This window comes from Equus przewalskii, chromosome 1 (assembly GCF_037783145.1).
Source record: "Equus przewalskii isolate Varuska chromosome 1, EquPr2, whole genome shotgun sequence".
NCBI lineage: Eukaryota > Metazoa > Chordata > Mammalia > Perissodactyla > Equidae > Equus > Equus przewalskii.
In genome coordinates, this window is record NC_091831.1 from 129146864 (window position 1) to 129164622 (window position 17759).

Genomic DNA, 17759 nt, shown 5'->3' on the forward strand with positions numbered 1-17759 from the left:
TGTACTTACTGAGGCATTGATGAATTTACTCCAAATCCTTCTTTAAGTTAAAAAGTGGAAAACAAAACAGCTCCTAAATTACACTTAGTTTTTTTCAGCAACATGTTAATTTTGATGACTGTTGAAGTCCACTGATTCTTTCAACATTTATTCAACACCTGGTATGTGCCAGGCTCCTTACTGGGTACCATGGATACAAAAACTGAAGACATGGCCCCTGCCCTACAGGAGCTTTGAGTTGACTAGGGAAGGAAAGTAAATAGGTAATTTGAATCCGGTGCAGTGAATGACACTTTTGACATACACAGGAGAGGGTTCCTAACCAGGGATGAGTTGTGGCTGAGGTTTTCCTGGCAAAACCCTTACTGACCATTGAAAGATAAGAAGTTAGCCAGAAAAAGGGTAGGAAGTCAGCAGAGGGAGCAGCAGAAGCAAAGGAACAAGGTATGATGTGTTTGCGAACAGCCATTACCGGTGAGGTTCAAAAGATGGGTCTGAGTTAAGGTACGACAAGATGTAAGGCTGGAGAGAAAGATATGGGGATGGCAAAGGACTTTGTTTGCCAGGCTAAAGAGCTTAGTTTTTATCCCAGGGTTATGAGGTACCACTGAAGGATTAGATTTGGCAGTGACAGAAGATTCTAGAATCTGTTGGCACTGTGAAAAGTGGATGGGAGGGGACTAAGATGAGAGATTGGTTTGGAGAGGTTCCGAAATCTAGGCTAAGGACGAGGAGGCCTGAGCAAAGACAGATGCGGAAAAGATGGGCAAATGGATAGATCAGGAAGAGATTAAGAGCTAGGACACAGAAGACTTGGAGGTTGATTAACTGTTTGGGGATGATGGTGCTATCTATTATGATGGAGAAAAAAGAAAGAACAGGTTTCTCCTCCTGGGATTGAGGGCTGTTGGCAGGAACTGCTGGAGAGAGAAAAGATAGAGAGTTGAGTTTGAGTTTCAGACATGTTGTTTGATCCAAGGGGAGATGTCCAGTAGGCTATCAACTTTGAATTATGGACCTCTGGAAAGAGATTGGGGCTAGAGATACAAATTTGGAATTATTAGTTTCCTATTGTTGCTGTAACAAATTGTCACAAATTTAGTGGCTTAAAGCAACACAAACTTATTCTCTTAATAGTTCTGGAGGTCAAAATTTATGCAATGAGTCTTAGGCTAAGGTCAAGGTGTCAGGGCTAGGCTGGTTCTTTAGGGGAACATCTCTTCCCTCACCTTTTCCAGATCCTAGAGGCCACCCACATTCCTTGGCTCGTAGCTCTGCATCACATCACCCTGTCTCCCTGTTTCCATCATCACATTGCTTCCTTCTGACTCTGACTCCTCTTGTGTCCCTCTCATAAAGACCCTTGGGTTTACCTAGGGCCCACCTGGATAGTCCAGGATAATCTCCCGTCTCAAGATCCTTAACTTGATCACATCTGCAAAGTCCCTTTTGCCATATAAAGTAACATTCACAGGTTCTGGGGGTTAGGAATGGATATCCTTGGGGGCTATCATTCAGCCTACCACAGAAGTTATGAGTATTTACGAGCCATGAAAAAGGATGAAATTATTTTGGAAAAGTAGAGAATGAGAAGAATACTGTTACAGAAACTAAGGGAAGAGAACATTTCTGGGAGGGAGAGATATACTGGTCAAACGCTGCCAAGAGGTTATCCAAGATAAGGACCGCAAATTGTCCGCTACGTTAGCAACTAGGTCATTGTAAGCACAATGTCAGTGAAGTGGGAGGGTTGGAAGCCAAACTGGAATACGTTGAGGAATAATTGGCAAATGAAAAACTGAAGACAGTAACATAGGCAACTCTTTGAAACAGCTTGGCTATGACAGGAAAAAGAGCAATAGGTGAGAGGGACACGAGGCAGAGGAGTGGGAGGGTTAAGGATGCTTAGATGCTGAGGTGAAAGGGACAACACAGGGTAAGTGTTTGAAGGGGTATGAGAAAGAGCTGCGGGTTCCCTAAGAAGCAGGACAGAGGTGGGAGGAAGAGGCAGAGAGAAAAGTACGGAATAGGAGGAATGCCTCTGCTCCAAGAGGAAGGAGGTGAGGATGAGGGGAGATGTAGAGCAGCCAGCCCATGGTAGGCTATAGGTGGGGGAGGGACAGGTGGCTAAGGTGGTTTTAGACTGATGCTTTTCTCTGTGAGGCAGGAGATGAAAGATCTGTCTACCAAGGGTGAAAGGAAAGAAGTAGGAAGCTTGAGAAGAATAGCGTAGGTTCAAAATAGTTGTGTGGATGAACGGGAAAGGCTATGACTGGGAACATGCACAGGCATCGTGACAGAACATCAACAGCGCTGGGGCCATCAAACTGTGTTATTTGGAAGTGAAAACAACAGAAACTAAACTCGCAAGGACGAAGAAAGGAGGGGTGATCAATTTAAGGCTGCAGTTCTATAATAGAATAACCTCAACGTATTCTGAACTAAGTATGAGCAGGAGATCTGGCCAATTTTCCAAGTCTTTAAACAACTCTAAGTCAGATGTTCAGATTTCTAAAATATCTTAAGTCTACCATGGTTTGAGTTACACACCTAGCAAATGTGAAGAAATACTTCTTTTTTTGCTGAAGAAGATTAGCCCTTAGCTAACATCTGTGCCAATCCTCCTCCACTTTATATGTGGGACACTACCACATCAAGGCTGATGAGTGGCACAGGTCCACACCTGGGATCTGAACCTGCGAACCTGGGCCACGGAAGCGGAGCATGCAGAACTTAACCACTAGGCCATGGGGCTGGCCCCTGAAGAAGTATTTTTAAAATGTACAATCCATTTCAGAGAGTCATGAGTATTTCCATTATGCAGTTTTTATTTTAGACGAACATTATTGTAAAAAAAAGTTCACCTGGAATAAAATTCATTTTTTTTAAAAAAAACACAGCATCAGTATCAGTACACAGTTAATGAATTGGCTTAAACAAGATTAACCACATGACAGGTCCACTTTATCTGCAGGAGCTTTTCACATTAAGCCATTGGAGCAAAAGTAAAATATGCTGAAACATACATAGTAGGATAATTGTATGGAAAAAGTAGATATTTCCCATTGGGGCATGATTTTAGTCAAACAGTTTATGGTATTTTGCATTAAAGGAACTGCAGTGTCAGCTGCAAACAAACAAAATAAAACCCATCTGTAAGGCCATAGGAATGAATTATAACAATTAAATTCACATTTTAAAAAAGGTAAGAAAATGAAACAAGAAGTTCCATAGTTCTTGGCAATAAGAAATGCAACTGCATATGGCACAAGCATTTCAAAAAATGAAGGTAAAATTTGAAAATATTCCTAAAATAATTGTTTGCTAATTTTCATTTCTGTAAATTTCACTTAGATCTTTTCATAGTGAACATGACACCTGTTAATTTTATTAGTCTTAAAAGACTTGATTCTATTGTAAAATTGTGCTAGCATTTGAAATTTTATTAGCATATCCTGTCCCTCTAGGACAAGGAATTTCATTTTTAGACATTCCTTTTTTCCCCCTTTCTTTGGATATAACAAGAAGGAAAAAGGAATGTCCTTTCTGTTAAGAGAAAAATTCTAAAAAACCTGACAGCAGAAATGAGTGATTAAAATCTGAGATAAGTAAACCAACATAATGAAATGTGGTTTTAAAATTTTAAGCTTAAAAGCTCATCTTTAAAGATTAAGTACTAAATTTATAAAGAAACCTAAGTCATGAACTAGAAAGGAAAGTCTGCTTAAATGTATCACTTACTGTTCACAGGAAAAACTTTATAAGCCTTAATACAGATTCTCAGCATTCAGAAGCTGTAAAATGGAGTAATAATCTCTTATTTAGAAATTTCTGCAAACATTTATCTATATTGCACAGCTAAATTTATTAATGGTGACAGAGAGATAATACTTTTTGTGCGCTATTGGATATGACATGTATGTTCTATTCTAAACTAAACTACCTCCTACCTTTCCAATGATGCCTTTAGTTTAAAACAAAACATATAATCTAAATTGGGATGGATGCTTAAAGGCTGGCTCACTGTTTTTCTACCAGATATTAGAATACTAGTTAGCTAAATGAGGTATAATTAAAAAATAGTCCTTCAAAGTAAAGAGTATAGTCTTCTGAAAATTTATACCAAAGACTGCACAAAATGTTTATGTCAATAGTAAGAAAGCCTGCAGCACCTCCTAATGATGCACAGGTGGATTATTTTCTCATCATCTGTCTAAAGTAAAATATAGCTAAAATAAGTTCCCAGTGAAACGGTTTACAATCAACTGATTTACATGCTACTTAGTTACAGCACATTTGCATTGTCTGAGACCCTCAGACTCTATTTGAAAAGGTCTAGTCCAATCATTGTCAAAAGTTAGCACACTGATAATAAAGTGCAGCCGCTAAACCAGTAATACTGCTGCAAAAATCTTCATGTACCTTATCCATAAGACCACGAAAATGTTCACACAAAACTAGATTTTTCAGTTTCAGCAGGGAACAGACAATTATCTGTCACTAAATTCATCTACAAGTAGAAAAAATAATGCACTATATGTACATTATTAAGCAAAGTGGAATATTTATTGGGTCATTTTACCATGCAGAAAGTGAATTTCCTATGGTCTTAGCTTGAATTATATACAATTTAGCAAAGCTAAATGTAAGAAAATAGCAAGGACAATTTATTTCTATATAAGAGAGCATATCCCCCCCACTTTGCTGCTACTTCAAAGAGCACTTTTAGACTCATCTAACTTGTACAGACTCTTTCAAAGGGAAGTTCATGGAGACTAGTTATTAACTCATATGAGACGAAAGAAGGAAGGAAAAAAAGCAAAACATTCTGTTAAAAAAAAAAGCTAACCACAGAATATGTCAGTTTTGGTTTGCAGACAACCCCTGAGATATAAACCAAAGTGTTAAGACACCAAATAGTCAGAGGTAAATTACTAAGAGAATTACATTCATACATGGTGTCATAGCACTTGCCTTTTAGAAAGTACTTTGTTACCATCCACAAAGCTTAACTGCTTGGACCTTTTTCAGAAAATTAGTGACTACAGGATGTTTCTAAGAAATGATTTTTTCTTCCTAAAAATGTATCTAATTTTAAGACAGTAGACTTACAATCAACTTTCAATCAAGGAACTACTGATTATGTGGGGACACCAACAGGTGCCTTTAAGCCTATAGGTAAGTACAAAAAAAATCAAAGAGGCTGAAATTTCTCAACAGTAAGTTTAGTGTATCCATCAAAAATAGCTCTGGTATATTTGCTGCCAATAAATTGTGTGTAAGTTTTCAAACAAGTTGTAAAGGTTCACTGGTCCAAGCACTCTAATGATACATCTTAATCTGAAGCGGAATTCTGCGGTAACAAGCAATCCATGTCCACTTTCATCTCGCGTTCTTAACTCTCAAGCATGATGGTAACCTTTGTGAAACAAAACAGGCCTAAAAGGAAGAATAATCATTAACAGAATACATTTCCCTAATCACCTCTTCATCACTCCCTTCTGTGTTACGACACTGAAGGCTAGAATAACAGCGATGACATGATGATCTGAATTTGGCACATAAGTTTACACTAAATATTTGTTTTTCCTATGTGATGGTTTCATCTACAAAAGGTATTCCAGTACCAGTGTTTGCTGAGAAAGGCAGCTAAGCTTTTGTTTGGCTTTGGCCCATATGACTGGACCAAGTTCTCTAACAACCAACCTGAACAGATGGAACTGGGTTCTAGACATTCAACAACAGCTATTTTAAAACTGAACCTTGCTCATATTTTCTCTAATGAAAAGGCAAGACTTTTCCTAGAGGCTGCACTAGGTCTAATTACTTTTATTTAAGGGGGAAAAAAAGTCCAAATAAAAACAGAACAAAAAACATTATTTTCACCAAGCACTATCCCTATTAAATTTACATTAACAAGTTAATCTCTCTCCCTATAGGTAAGCTTCCTGTGAACTAAAATCTAAATCTAATTCTTGTGAACTCTTGCAGACAGGGATTATGGTGGAAACTGGCTATTACAACTAAACCAGCAAGCTAAGGAGTGAACCCAAGAAAAAATATATTACATATGCTGATGTGACAGAACCACAATTAGATGCTGAAATAAAATCCTAAATGGTAAATCTCTCTGCCTATGTAAAATTTCAGCTCAAGAAGTTCACAATTAGAAGCAGACAACATTGTTCAAATATGTTATGTTTTAGATAAATGAGTGGTTACAATAAATCAAACGTTGAAGACAACAGCAAATACAAACCCAGGAAAAGTGAGATGAAGGTCTTTTCCAAATACAGTTTCTATAGAGCAGGCAGAGGCAATCAATTGAAAAAGTGATTTATTCAGCTACCCAGACTCTGGCAGAAAAGTCAGGAATGAAGCAAAGCTCTAAACAATCTGAAGAAATAAAGAAATTGTGGCCTCTGATGAATAGATGGGCATTTTTATGATAAATTTTATCAGAATTTAATGATTCCTATTTAAGAAAATCATAAGTCAGAGCCCTTAAATAAATGCTATCAATGCAATAACATTTGGCTATATGAACCAGACCAAGGGTCCTTTAATTTTAGTATATTAGCCTCTGCTTTAAATGCTCTACTCTTTTTTAAACATCCCCAATTGCACAAATTTGTCTGGGACTTTATGAGATAAAAGTGTGCAAATAGGAGTCTAAGATTGTGCTGTAACAGGGAAGGGTTAACACTGATGTGCAAAGTGAAAAAGAAAGCAGCTTCTGCAACAGGCAATAAAACAAAGAAAAAACAAGTTAAGTCCTGCATGTGTCTCCACTTCATTGCTTCCATGTTTGAAAAAGGAGCCTGTTATCTTGATAGGCCATGAGGCTGGAATCCACTTGGCATTCTGTGTCAAGAGTTCTAGGTTCAGTGGTGCTCTCAGCAGCAGCTGGGCGATGTGATTCTGAGGCTGGGTGACCTGTGCTTTCAGAGAAGCAGGAAAGGGTCCTCTAGGTGTGCTGCAGTCTCTCAGAAAGAGTTCATCAAAGTAGCGAACAACGGAAGAAACTGGTCTTCTTTGATCGGCTTTCTGTTATTTTTACTGGTCCACCTGCCCCTGATGAATTGCTGTCATTCTAAAAAATGAAGATAAAGTTACCAAGGAAATAAAAGTTTCATGGTTTGACCGCAAATATCTAAAAAATAAAAATACCAATCTGTATCATAATGTATATTCAGTAGTATCTTATTAGAAAGTGGACTAGAGTTAAGCTCTGATGTTGTCTGTTTCTTTGGAAATGGTGGATTAAAATGACAAAACTGTTTCTAGGATAGCACCTTTCATGCTAGTAATATATTAGATAGGAAGCTCCTATTTCCAGTTGAAAGAAATTATAGCCAATGGAGTGTAAACTTTCAAGGGTCACAAGGGAAACAATGTTAAGATTGGTATAGGCAATTCTGCAGTTAGAGGTAAGAAGAGTTGGTGACATAAGGTATACAATTATATCCAGGATTCAGGTTAACACAAACTTTCAAGGCTGTCCTAATGATCCATCACTGAAATCATTTCAAATTTAAGCAAACTTTAGCAACTTCAAGATCATAATTATATACAGACATAAATATCTGTCACATGAAAACAACTAGGTAATTTTATGACAAAAATTTAACTTGTGTCATTATTTTCATTATTCCGATCTAAATTCAATTAAAGACCACTTAAAGAGCTAGATGAAAGAAGTGAAACAGCTGCAGTTCAGAAATAAGAAGAAACAGAAGATAACATCAATATCAGAAGATAAAACTGAAGAAACAGACATAAGAAAGTTCAGTCAGGTGAATATGTGAGTCAGGAAAAAAATGGGTTAATGTCAATATATTATAATCATCTATTCTTTTAATCAAATAAATAAACAGCATAAATAAGAAAACAGATTTTAAAAATAGCATAATAAAAAGAAAAATTCTAAGTAATACAAACCATTTTCCTGTTGAGTTTTGTCATTATGTCTCGTGCAAGTGTAAAAAATGCCTAAGGGTAAACCAAAAATTTCATTATTATACATTTATAATACATTTTCAAATAAAAATGCAGAATTTCTTCACTGTTTCATTATAAAATATAAATATATTACTTTGAAGTTTTTAATTGAGAAAAGAAAATAATTATAATCATAGTATACACATAAAGATCGTCTCTTATTTTTCAATTACAGCATAAACATTCCAGTGTTATCCAACTGCCAGTCGTGCAGTCATCAAATATTTCCTGCACGTAGTATCTGGCACAAGCTCCCCACACGACACTCGCTGGAGTTATGGGCAGCCTCCTCAGTACTGAGAGCACCTGCGGGGCAGAGGCTCTGTCTAAGCCACCCCTGCATTCCCAGACCGAGACACAGGGCCTGGTCTGGGAGATGCCAAGGATCTATTTAATGCTCTGTATTAACCTAGAGCTCTAAAATCTGTTTTCACAAAAATCTCCACCTTTTGTTCTCAACCTCCTCTCTTTCAATTATCTTTACTCTTATACCTGAGAATATATCATCTTCCACGTCTTAACACTCCAAAATCCCAATAGTTCCCACAGCGCAGCTAAATTCCACACAGAGGAAATCAGTTCAAATGGAAGCAGGATAAATCTGATTAATCTCAGTGCTATTTTATGCCTAGTGTCTCTTGACCCCAACCAAACATTTTTTAAATCTATCATCCCTACTTTCTTTCTACAGAGCCAAGACTGTTAAAGATTCTTCAGTTGCATCCATGCTAAACCCACTGTATGTCAGTCTCTTTCTTCCCAACCACTCCTAATGCCCCGAAAAATGTTCAGCAAAAGGATTACTTCTAATCAAGTCAAATAGAAACAATATGATAACTACTATCATCACTCATTGTCAGTGTCTCACTGTCACACTGGTCACCTGTGAGTCTAAGTTTCTACATAAGCCCATCCCTGTTTTTATGAGGCTAACCACACTAAGTTAAAACTCTGGGAAAACTGCTAACTTCTGCAGAACACCTAGTCAGAATAAGCAGTTTGAGCAACTCTCGGCTCTAGATTTCCATAACTCGGTGCTCTCTCTAAGCCACAGCTGTGATCCGGGTGCAGGTACCAACAGAGACCTAAGCCTGCTCCACTAAGCCAGGGTGTGGAGTTCATTCTGTGGGGGCAATCCTAGGTGAGCCATCTCAGTGACAAAGGTCTTCTCCTGTCTTCACCATTACAGCTGACTTAACAGGCTCCCCTCTTTCTGATGGAAGGAAATCCTTCTGTGGCAAGCAGAAGGAAGCATTTTTCTGCTTGTCTATGCTTATGGAAATAAATCAGAAGATGCTTCCTGTTTCCTAACACCCATTAGCTAACCTGAAAAAATGAGTGTTAGTTACTTACAACAAAGAGAAAGCTCTGATCAGTATCCACTAGCACATAAAGTCATTTAAGTCTCAACTTTAAGCTGTGATGTTGTGGTGAACAATGAGGAGCCTAAGAGTTTAAATGTTTAGGAAACCATGACTAGTACTGTTAAGTGAATTACATGTACTAACACATATTATTATTGTTATGATCAGTTAAAAAAATGTTTTTAAAGAAGAAAATATTATCAACAATTCAGCCCTTGGTGCAGAAAATCTATTCTTAGAAGACTTCAGATGATTCGGTTTTCTTCAACAGTTAACTTACTGAAAATTTATTAAAGCTACTCTCTAATAAACACAATTTTTTATTTCTACTAAATGCCACTGTGTTAGAATGTATCATGCTTAATCTACTTCAAATGTGAACATTAAGGGAATCTGTTCAATAAGCTAACAGTTTAATTCTCTCTTGAGAGAGTACAGACGTACAGACACCTCTCCTGCTACAGGCTACTACAGGATGACATGAACGATGATAAATGAGCAGAGGACACTGAGCTTGGTTGGCTAGTACAGGATTTCCAGCTTCCCAAACAAAGGGCAAAACTGAACTCAAACTGAACTTAAACTTCTAACTTCCGTTCAGTGAATCTTAATTGAGCACTCTAATATATGCCCTGTGGAGGCTGGGCGCTGGAAATTCAACCACCAGGCTCCACACAAAAGTCAGAGGAACAAAAGTTCACACAATGGAGGTGGAGTTCACATGGGCATTCACTAAGTCAGCAAGGAACAAGGCTTTGAGAGTGCTCGAGCACAGGGACCCAAGCATTAGTGCCTCTATGAAAGAGTCCCCAAACGCTGCTTTCTTACCTCTTCTACATTGGTACTGGATTTTGCACTTGTCTCCAAGAATTTAATCCCATAGTCAATTGCTAACTGAAAGGCAAAGAGAAATATTTAAATTCAGTGAAAGGTGCTTGACTACATAAGGCATCTATATTTTTCAGGTTTTCAAAGTTCCAAAGGTAGAGTGTCTAGTTTAGAACTCCTGTAGTTCTCAAACTTCTTTCCTTGCTTCTATTGGGTTTGGAATTTAGATATCTAACTTACTCATCATAAATAACATGGCACAGCTTCCACTCAAAACATAGCCTAAGTACTTCTCTTTTTTTTCCATTATATTTTTAGTTCTCTAGTATACTTACAAGAAAAACTATGAGACAGACACCCACTCCTACCATTAACTTGGGATTCATTTGCCCCTTTTTTATGCTCCTTAAGTAAATTCTCCAACAGTTACTATACTGACTTTTAATTATTTTTTAATAAATTAGTGCATAATAGAACAAAAGCTTAAAATACGAAGTTTTGCTTTGTTTCTATTGATTGAGACAAATTGTGAATTCTTCCATATTTCCACCTACTCCCAAAGAGTTCCCACTTCATTTACAATAAATATCAAGATTAAGTGAATGTTTTTAGGGGAAAAAAGTGTGCAGTCAGATTGAAAAACAGAATGCATTTTGCATGATTTGCTAAAAAAAGGGCTAAAGCAAAATTCTAAGACTTAAAAATTGAAGGCTCTAAGTTAATTTAGAAAATGTCATAGAAGTAAATACGTGCATATAATAAACTCTTACTTTACAGGACAAAAAACAGAAATGCCTAGAAATGACTTATAAATGACATCCATAGCTTGAAGATTTACAAGGAGTTTATCCATCATGACCTAAATCTACTGAGTAGTAAAAAATTCTTAGAAAAAAATAATGAATAGGACAATGACTACTATTGAAACTTTACCTATCCTGTTACTTTTTTCAAAGAGAATGAACTACTTCAACTTGAGAAATGGGCATTTTCACACAGCTATGGAAGAAACAGCCTGAACTCTAAGCTGCAGGCAGCTTAAAAAGGACCAATTTGTATCTCCCAGAAAACAGCAAATTCTTTAGGAATGAGTCATGACTACACAGCATATGGAGTTGGATCTCGAATACTAATTCACACCATTCAAGTATGAATTACATCTCTTTGTTGTTTTTTTAAGGAGTAAAATATAGATTTTTTAAAACAAATCAATAATTAAATAATACTAAGAAAATAAAGGCTTGATGTGAGTGAATTCTAATCTTTATGCATTCAGTTCAAATTTACCTTCTCCCCTCTTTCTTTTGACACTTGTCTTTTGTCATTCATATCGCATTTGTTACCCAGGATCATTCTTTCCACATCTGACGAGGCATGCTGCAGGGAGAAAATGATATGTTATAAAAACAGCCTGAGGAAACACAGTTATTCGACAAATTCTGACCTGCGAGAAATACATCCATGAATTTAAGAGACAAATAATCTTTCACTCAACACAAGCCTTGATTCACAGACAAATGTAAAAGACGGGAGGGAGGGCAAGCTACAGCATAAGAGCACATGCAGGCTGTTTTCTCGAAGGCATGCCATCATTTTCATGGCTTCTTTTGCACGTGAACAAACAGAAATAAAACTTATTGTTATCTAACAACAAAACTTCCAAATATTAGTTTGGGTCAAAGAAGAAAACAAAACTCTGGTAAGCCAATTTGAAAGAGGTATTCTGGATTCTGAAATACTTAAAAATAAATTCATGTAGGTTAATATAAACGTGTACAAAACCATTTCAGAGTCAGATTTCTTTCTGAAATGTCGAAGACTTAAAAAAAAAACTTAATACCAATCAATGTGGAATTAAACCAGATTTCAAATATCTAAGATGGAGAAAATGTTAGAAGGGCAAAATGACAAGTTGCTGGAATAAAGGTGTATTTTTGCCAAACAGCGTGATGCAACAGACAGAACCTGGGAATCAGAAGTTCTAATCCTGGCTCTCCTTTTTGAAGGCTAGACAAGCATAGACAAGTCACTTCTTTCTGACCTCAGTTTTCTCATATGTAAAATGGGGACTTGGATTAAATTATTTTCAAGACCCGGCACAAGTTTAAAATTCTGTGAAACTGCTCCTCTTCTGCACCCACCAGTTCAGCAAAGTGGTCAGACTGGCCCGCCCTCCATGGCGCTCCTCACAGCAAGAGGGCCTGACCTGACCATGCCCTACTTCTTAGCAGCTCAGCTGCCTCTTAGAGACAGGAGGAGCCCTTTACAAGCACCCAGCAGGGATCATCATTTCAGTAGCAACTTGATGATCTCCGGAATCATCGTTCTCTTTCCATACATACCTCTTCAATGTTTCTTATCCAATTTTTAATATTGTCAAAGGACTTTTCATTTGTGATGTCATAGACCAGCATAATTCCCTATAGGAGAAAAAAAGATCTTAATTTAGTACTTTATATATTTAAAGTTATAGAATGTAATGTCAATGTATTCCTCCTCTCCAGAAACCTTTTGTTTGTCCTTTGTTTTTGTCTTTATAAAAGGAATAATAAGTTTTTTTTTAAGATTGGCACCTGAGCTAACAATTGTTGCCAATCTTTTTTTTCCTGCTTTTTCTCCCCAACACCCCCTCCCCAGTATATAGGTGTATATTTTTTTAGTTGTGGGTCCTTCTAGTTGTGATATGTGGGATGCCACCTCAGCGTGGCTTGTTGAGTGGTGCCGTGTCCATGCCCAGGATTCCAAACCGGCGAAACCCTGGGCCGCCAAAGCAGAGTGCACAAACTTAACCACTCGGCCACAGAGCCAGCCCCTAATAATAAATTCTAAAAGTACAGAGAAGCAAAAATAAATAAATTCTTCCATTGTCTCACCATGCAAATAAATACTCTGTTAACATTTTCACTGTTAACCTTTATCAATGAGTGATTATGGTAAAGGTGATACTCCCCCTCTGCCTGACTTCACATGATAAGAATCGACACCAACTGGAGCGGAAAGAGTGTTTAAGTTAAAACAGACATACCATGGAAAGTGAGAGGCAACGACTTCTGTCGTGCACTTATTTATTCCAAGTAGAAATTGTCTTGTCCCTTACTCCTCTACTAAGATTGTAACCATACTTCTTTAAAGTTACTTCTTTTTATAAGAAAAATGATCAAAATGTCATTAACAATGTAAGTAAATCACAGACACTTAAAATATAATGTGTTTGTTATACAGGTTTGACAAAAGGCACTATCCTCATATTTTTAAAGACCCCATGTCAGGTATTTCTAAAGAGTTATCTTCAAAATGTTCCAACTAACACCTGTATCTAACTATCCCAAAATCTATATCCCCAGTCCACACTTCCATACTAAGTGCTAGATCCACCCATGTGTCCATCCATTCAACAAGTAATGAGTGAGCACCCTCTATGTGGCTGATACTATACTAAGTGCTACTGGCAGGAAACAAGATAGACAAGGCTCCTTCCTCTCACGGATGGCTGGCAAAGAAAACAGACAATGAGCCAATAATTACACAATTACTTATAATTTTGACAATTGCTGTGAAGAAGCCTGGGGAGCTCTGAGAACAAAGGCTAACTTAATCTGGTTGTGGGGCTCAGGTGGTGAGGGAAGGCTTCTCTGAGAAAACGACATTAAAACCAGGGCCTGAGGTCTGAGTAGACTTGAACTGGGCAAAGGGGTTGAGACTGGGGTGAAGAGGGGAAGCCCACAGTGCCAGGCACACAGCAGAGACGTTTTAGATATCCTCCTGACTAGGAAGACTCAGAACCCACCAGATTGAGTATAACAAAGTCAGCCCAGCAGAAATGCACAAATTTAATGTGAGAAGGTCACAAGATGACACTGAAGAGATACTTAGGGTCAGCTGTGCCTTGGAGACCACCGATAGGACATCAGCTCCTAGCTGTCCCCTGTGGTCACTGAAAACTCAACTAAGTAAAACATGAGGCTGTCTTTATCCCCTCCAAATCTGCCATTCCTGCTTGTACTCTCATTTTGATGAAGAACAATCCAACCCAGCCAGCCAGCCCAAGCAGACCCCTGGTAGCAATCTCCTCCACAGGCAGTCAGCTACTAAGTAAGCCCCGTAGACCCAGCAACCTCAATATTTCCGGAAGCTGACACCCCGATACACACACATCGCCTTATTCCCACTCTCATCAATTAGCCTCTCCCTAGATTACTATCATAGTCCCCCTGCTTTCATTCTCAACCTCCTCTAATCCACTCTCCATAAGGGCACCAGAGTTATCATTTCATTGCTTAAAATCCTTCAGTACCTCTCCATTACACTCATAATTGAATTACAATTTCTTAGCATGGTAAACAAAGTCCTTCAGGGTCTGATCTTCAACTTTGTAAATAAATATAAATCATATAAAAACCACATGTGCACATAGAGAAAAGAATCCAGGAAATACACAGAATGTTAACAGAAGCTTTCTCTCAGGGTGGTGGGATTTTGGATGATTTCTTGGGATTTTCTAAGTTTTCTACACTACATGTAAACTTTTGACAACCAGAAAAATATACAGTATGGTTTAAATAACAAACAATATTCTCCTCTATCCGCCCTCCTGCTGGTCTCAAATGAAATGTTTCACTTGGGCTACACTGTAAAGGAGATTTTACAAGTGTCAATGCAAATAATTTTATTTTTAAAAAATCAAAGTAGAGAACTGTACACTTAAAATGATAAATTTTATGTTATGTATATTTTATCACAATAAAAAAAATACCAAAGTGGAGTCTGAATAATTCCTGACTCAAAGAGTTTAGCTGCCTACAATATTAAAATTAACCAAATAACTGCCAGAGCTCTATAACCTTTGGGCCAAACGCACAACCTTGATCTTTATTGCCTCATGTCTGTCAAGTGGCACGCTGGGTGGTTAGCACAGGAAGTATGAACTCTGTAGCGGTTGAGGGCACAGACTGTGGAGTCAGAGGCGTCAAGCCCACACGCGACCATGTACCACCTGGGAGATCCTGGAGATGTTATTTTATCCCTCTCAGTCTCCACTTCCTCATTTGCAAAATGAGGACAGCATATCTTCCACATTGGGTTCTTTTGAGGACCTACTGAACCCAAGGACTTCACCTAGAACCCAGGACACAGCTTAGACTCAATAAATGGCAGCTATTACTAATTTCTATCTTTGGTTTCAATAGCAGAAACCCTTCAACTACTTCCTATGTTCCTATCAGTTAAAACATTATACATGTGGTATATACCTATCATAAGAACAGCTTCCTTAGAATTCACAAGATAGTATTGGTCTATGAGAGATGTTGATAATGTAAGGATATGGTCCTTTTTTGTCCCAAATGCCTGACTGTCCATCAGGGTTACAGCTATGACTATGAGTGTTGCTGCATAGTCTGAAACAGACCAAAGGACTCCACCGTGGTAGCAGGTCCAGTACAGTGCTTATCAACATGCTGCATACCTCAACCAACCAAAGTAAACCCGCCAGAACCACCACTTGCTGAAAATGAGAACATGATCCAAAGAGAACATGAGGGCTCCAACGAGAACGTGAGGGGCTCACATCCCACTGGAACAGATGAGCTGAGAGAGCCAAGGCTCGAGGAGAGCAGGATTTCCTGAAGATCTACCTAAGATCAATACCCCTTCAGCAAGTATTTATTGAGCATCTACTACGGGTCAGACACTGGCATTACAGCAGAAAAAAAAACAGGGACAAAAACCCCTACCTTCAAAATGGAAAAGACAATTCTATCTTAGAATAGCAACAATTTCTAATTATTTGAAATCATATGAAGAAAGACTAGGCAGCAGATAAATGGGAACGACAGATGATCCTCACACCTAAATTAAATAACACATTTCAATGACCTCTTTCCTCATACCATGAACTAGAGCTAGTTATTCAAGAGAAACATTTCCTCTACATTCTGAGTGCTTCTGTCCACTCTCTAGTGAAAATGAGCATGAAAGTGGTGCCAAGATACCGCTCCTAGAAAATAAAAAAACTGCTCAATAGAAAAGGCTGTGTTTCTAAGATGCCTCTCATCAAAATTACCTGTAAACTATTCCAAATCATCTCTGTTAAGATGTTCTTATTTATGCCTAAAATCATTCCTGGAGGAAAGAAACAACAAACTTCTTCCCGGCACACAAGATAAGTCCCTTCCCTTTGATTCCAATCTAAGCAAAACAGAGAACAGCTCACAACTGTCTTTCTGAAATGATGGCCTTTCACAATCTTAAAAGTATTAAAGGGTGAAGTGTGGAGAGCACATACATATAAACTGCTTAGTGATGTATAGTGCAAAGGTGATACAGCTTCAAATGGGAATCCCTAATCTTTTTGTGGGAATGAATTACTGGTACTCAGATAATCAGGGTGAGAGGCAGTGGAGAAGGAAGAGAGAGCAGCATGATAACGAACGGATCTGTGGGTTCAGATTACATCTTCCTGGAGGCAAGGGGACAGCTATCATCCCTTCAGCTCTGTCACCCTGACACCACTCCCAGGAGCACAACAGATTTTTGTGAGCTGAGTATGATGAACTGTGTATGATGGCAGCTGGTACTCCAGAATCTACTGGGTTGAGCTTCATGATCTCAACTACTCAGACTTCAAAGACTCTCTGACACCTTGGGTTTCATCATAATTCATAGCTCCAACATGTGCCTGGCTTAGGCCTAAAAGCCAGAGATAAAGCCCTGGTCTGGGCCTGTCATTCTAGGCATGGTTCAGTACAGCTCTGCTTCTAAGCTGCCTTATTTACCACTGTACTCTCAGCACCACACAGAATCTGCCCCAAGGCAATAAGCAATATAAACACGTTGTATAGATGAAGCACCTTAGGATGGAAAATATCCAAGTGATGAAGTTATGATAACAAGGATGTGGCTAGGATGTAGTAAAGAAGGATTTGGTAGTCCAGATTCACCAGATTATAAGCCTCAAAGAATCACAGATCATTCAGCTACTTCCTGGCCAGCTGGCAGAATGCTGCTGGAGGAGAATCCAGAGAGATGAGCCATAAGCAGTAGATGTTGTGGACCTGGTGAGAAATAAGGGATGATGGTGGCAGGGCTGAATGATGAGAGGGTGCAAGAAATGAATACTCAGTCACAGAATTTGAAGTTTCCTAAGAATTACAGAAAGTATTAATAAAAGGAAAGATCACAAAACTATGCAATCACCTCAGAACGTGTGGAAGAATTCGGAAACATCTACAAGCTAATTACCTGATTCATATTATGAAGACCAATGGCAAACCACACAAGTACTAAACACAAAACATGAAAAACCCTTTAAATGTCTTGTTTTCATATCAAAAAATCCATTTTCCCCATTGTACTAGACTCCAGCTTGCATCCTATAAACTTGACAAATGAATATTCATGTTTTACTTTCACCTGAAGAGTTACAAACCCCTAAAACACACTCACCATGGCTCCTCTATAGTACGCTGTTGTGATGGTTCGAAATCTTTCCTGACCCGCTGTGTCCCTAAAATTTGAAACAAAGGAGAGAGTGGTTTTAAAAGTCATCACCAGCATCACTGAGGAGAG

The 17759-nt window shown here is 38.2% G+C and overlaps 1 protein-coding gene across 1 annotated transcript in view; it reads right to left on the reverse strand.

The window, feature by feature from the left end:
* Positions 1 to 2810: 2810 nt before the first annotated feature.
* The window catches only part of RAB8B (RAB8B, member RAS oncogene family), a 67628-nt gene continuing 52679 nt past the window's right edge, over positions 2811 to 17759 (reverse strand). The window contains exons 3-8 of the mRNA XM_070623442.1: positions 17637 to 17697; positions 12536 to 12613; positions 11481 to 11570; positions 10194 to 10259; positions 7942 to 7992; positions 2811 to 7093 (exon numbers count right to left, since the gene is read on the reverse strand). Of these exons, the coding sequence (XP_070479543.1) occupies positions 7001 to 7093; positions 7942 to 7992; positions 10194 to 10259; positions 11481 to 11570; positions 12536 to 12613; positions 17637 to 17697 (439 nt within the window). The 3' untranslated portion in view covers positions 2811 to 7000. The remainder of the gene's footprint in view (positions 7094 to 7941; positions 7993 to 10193; positions 10260 to 11480; positions 11571 to 12535; positions 12614 to 17636; positions 17698 to 17759) is intronic.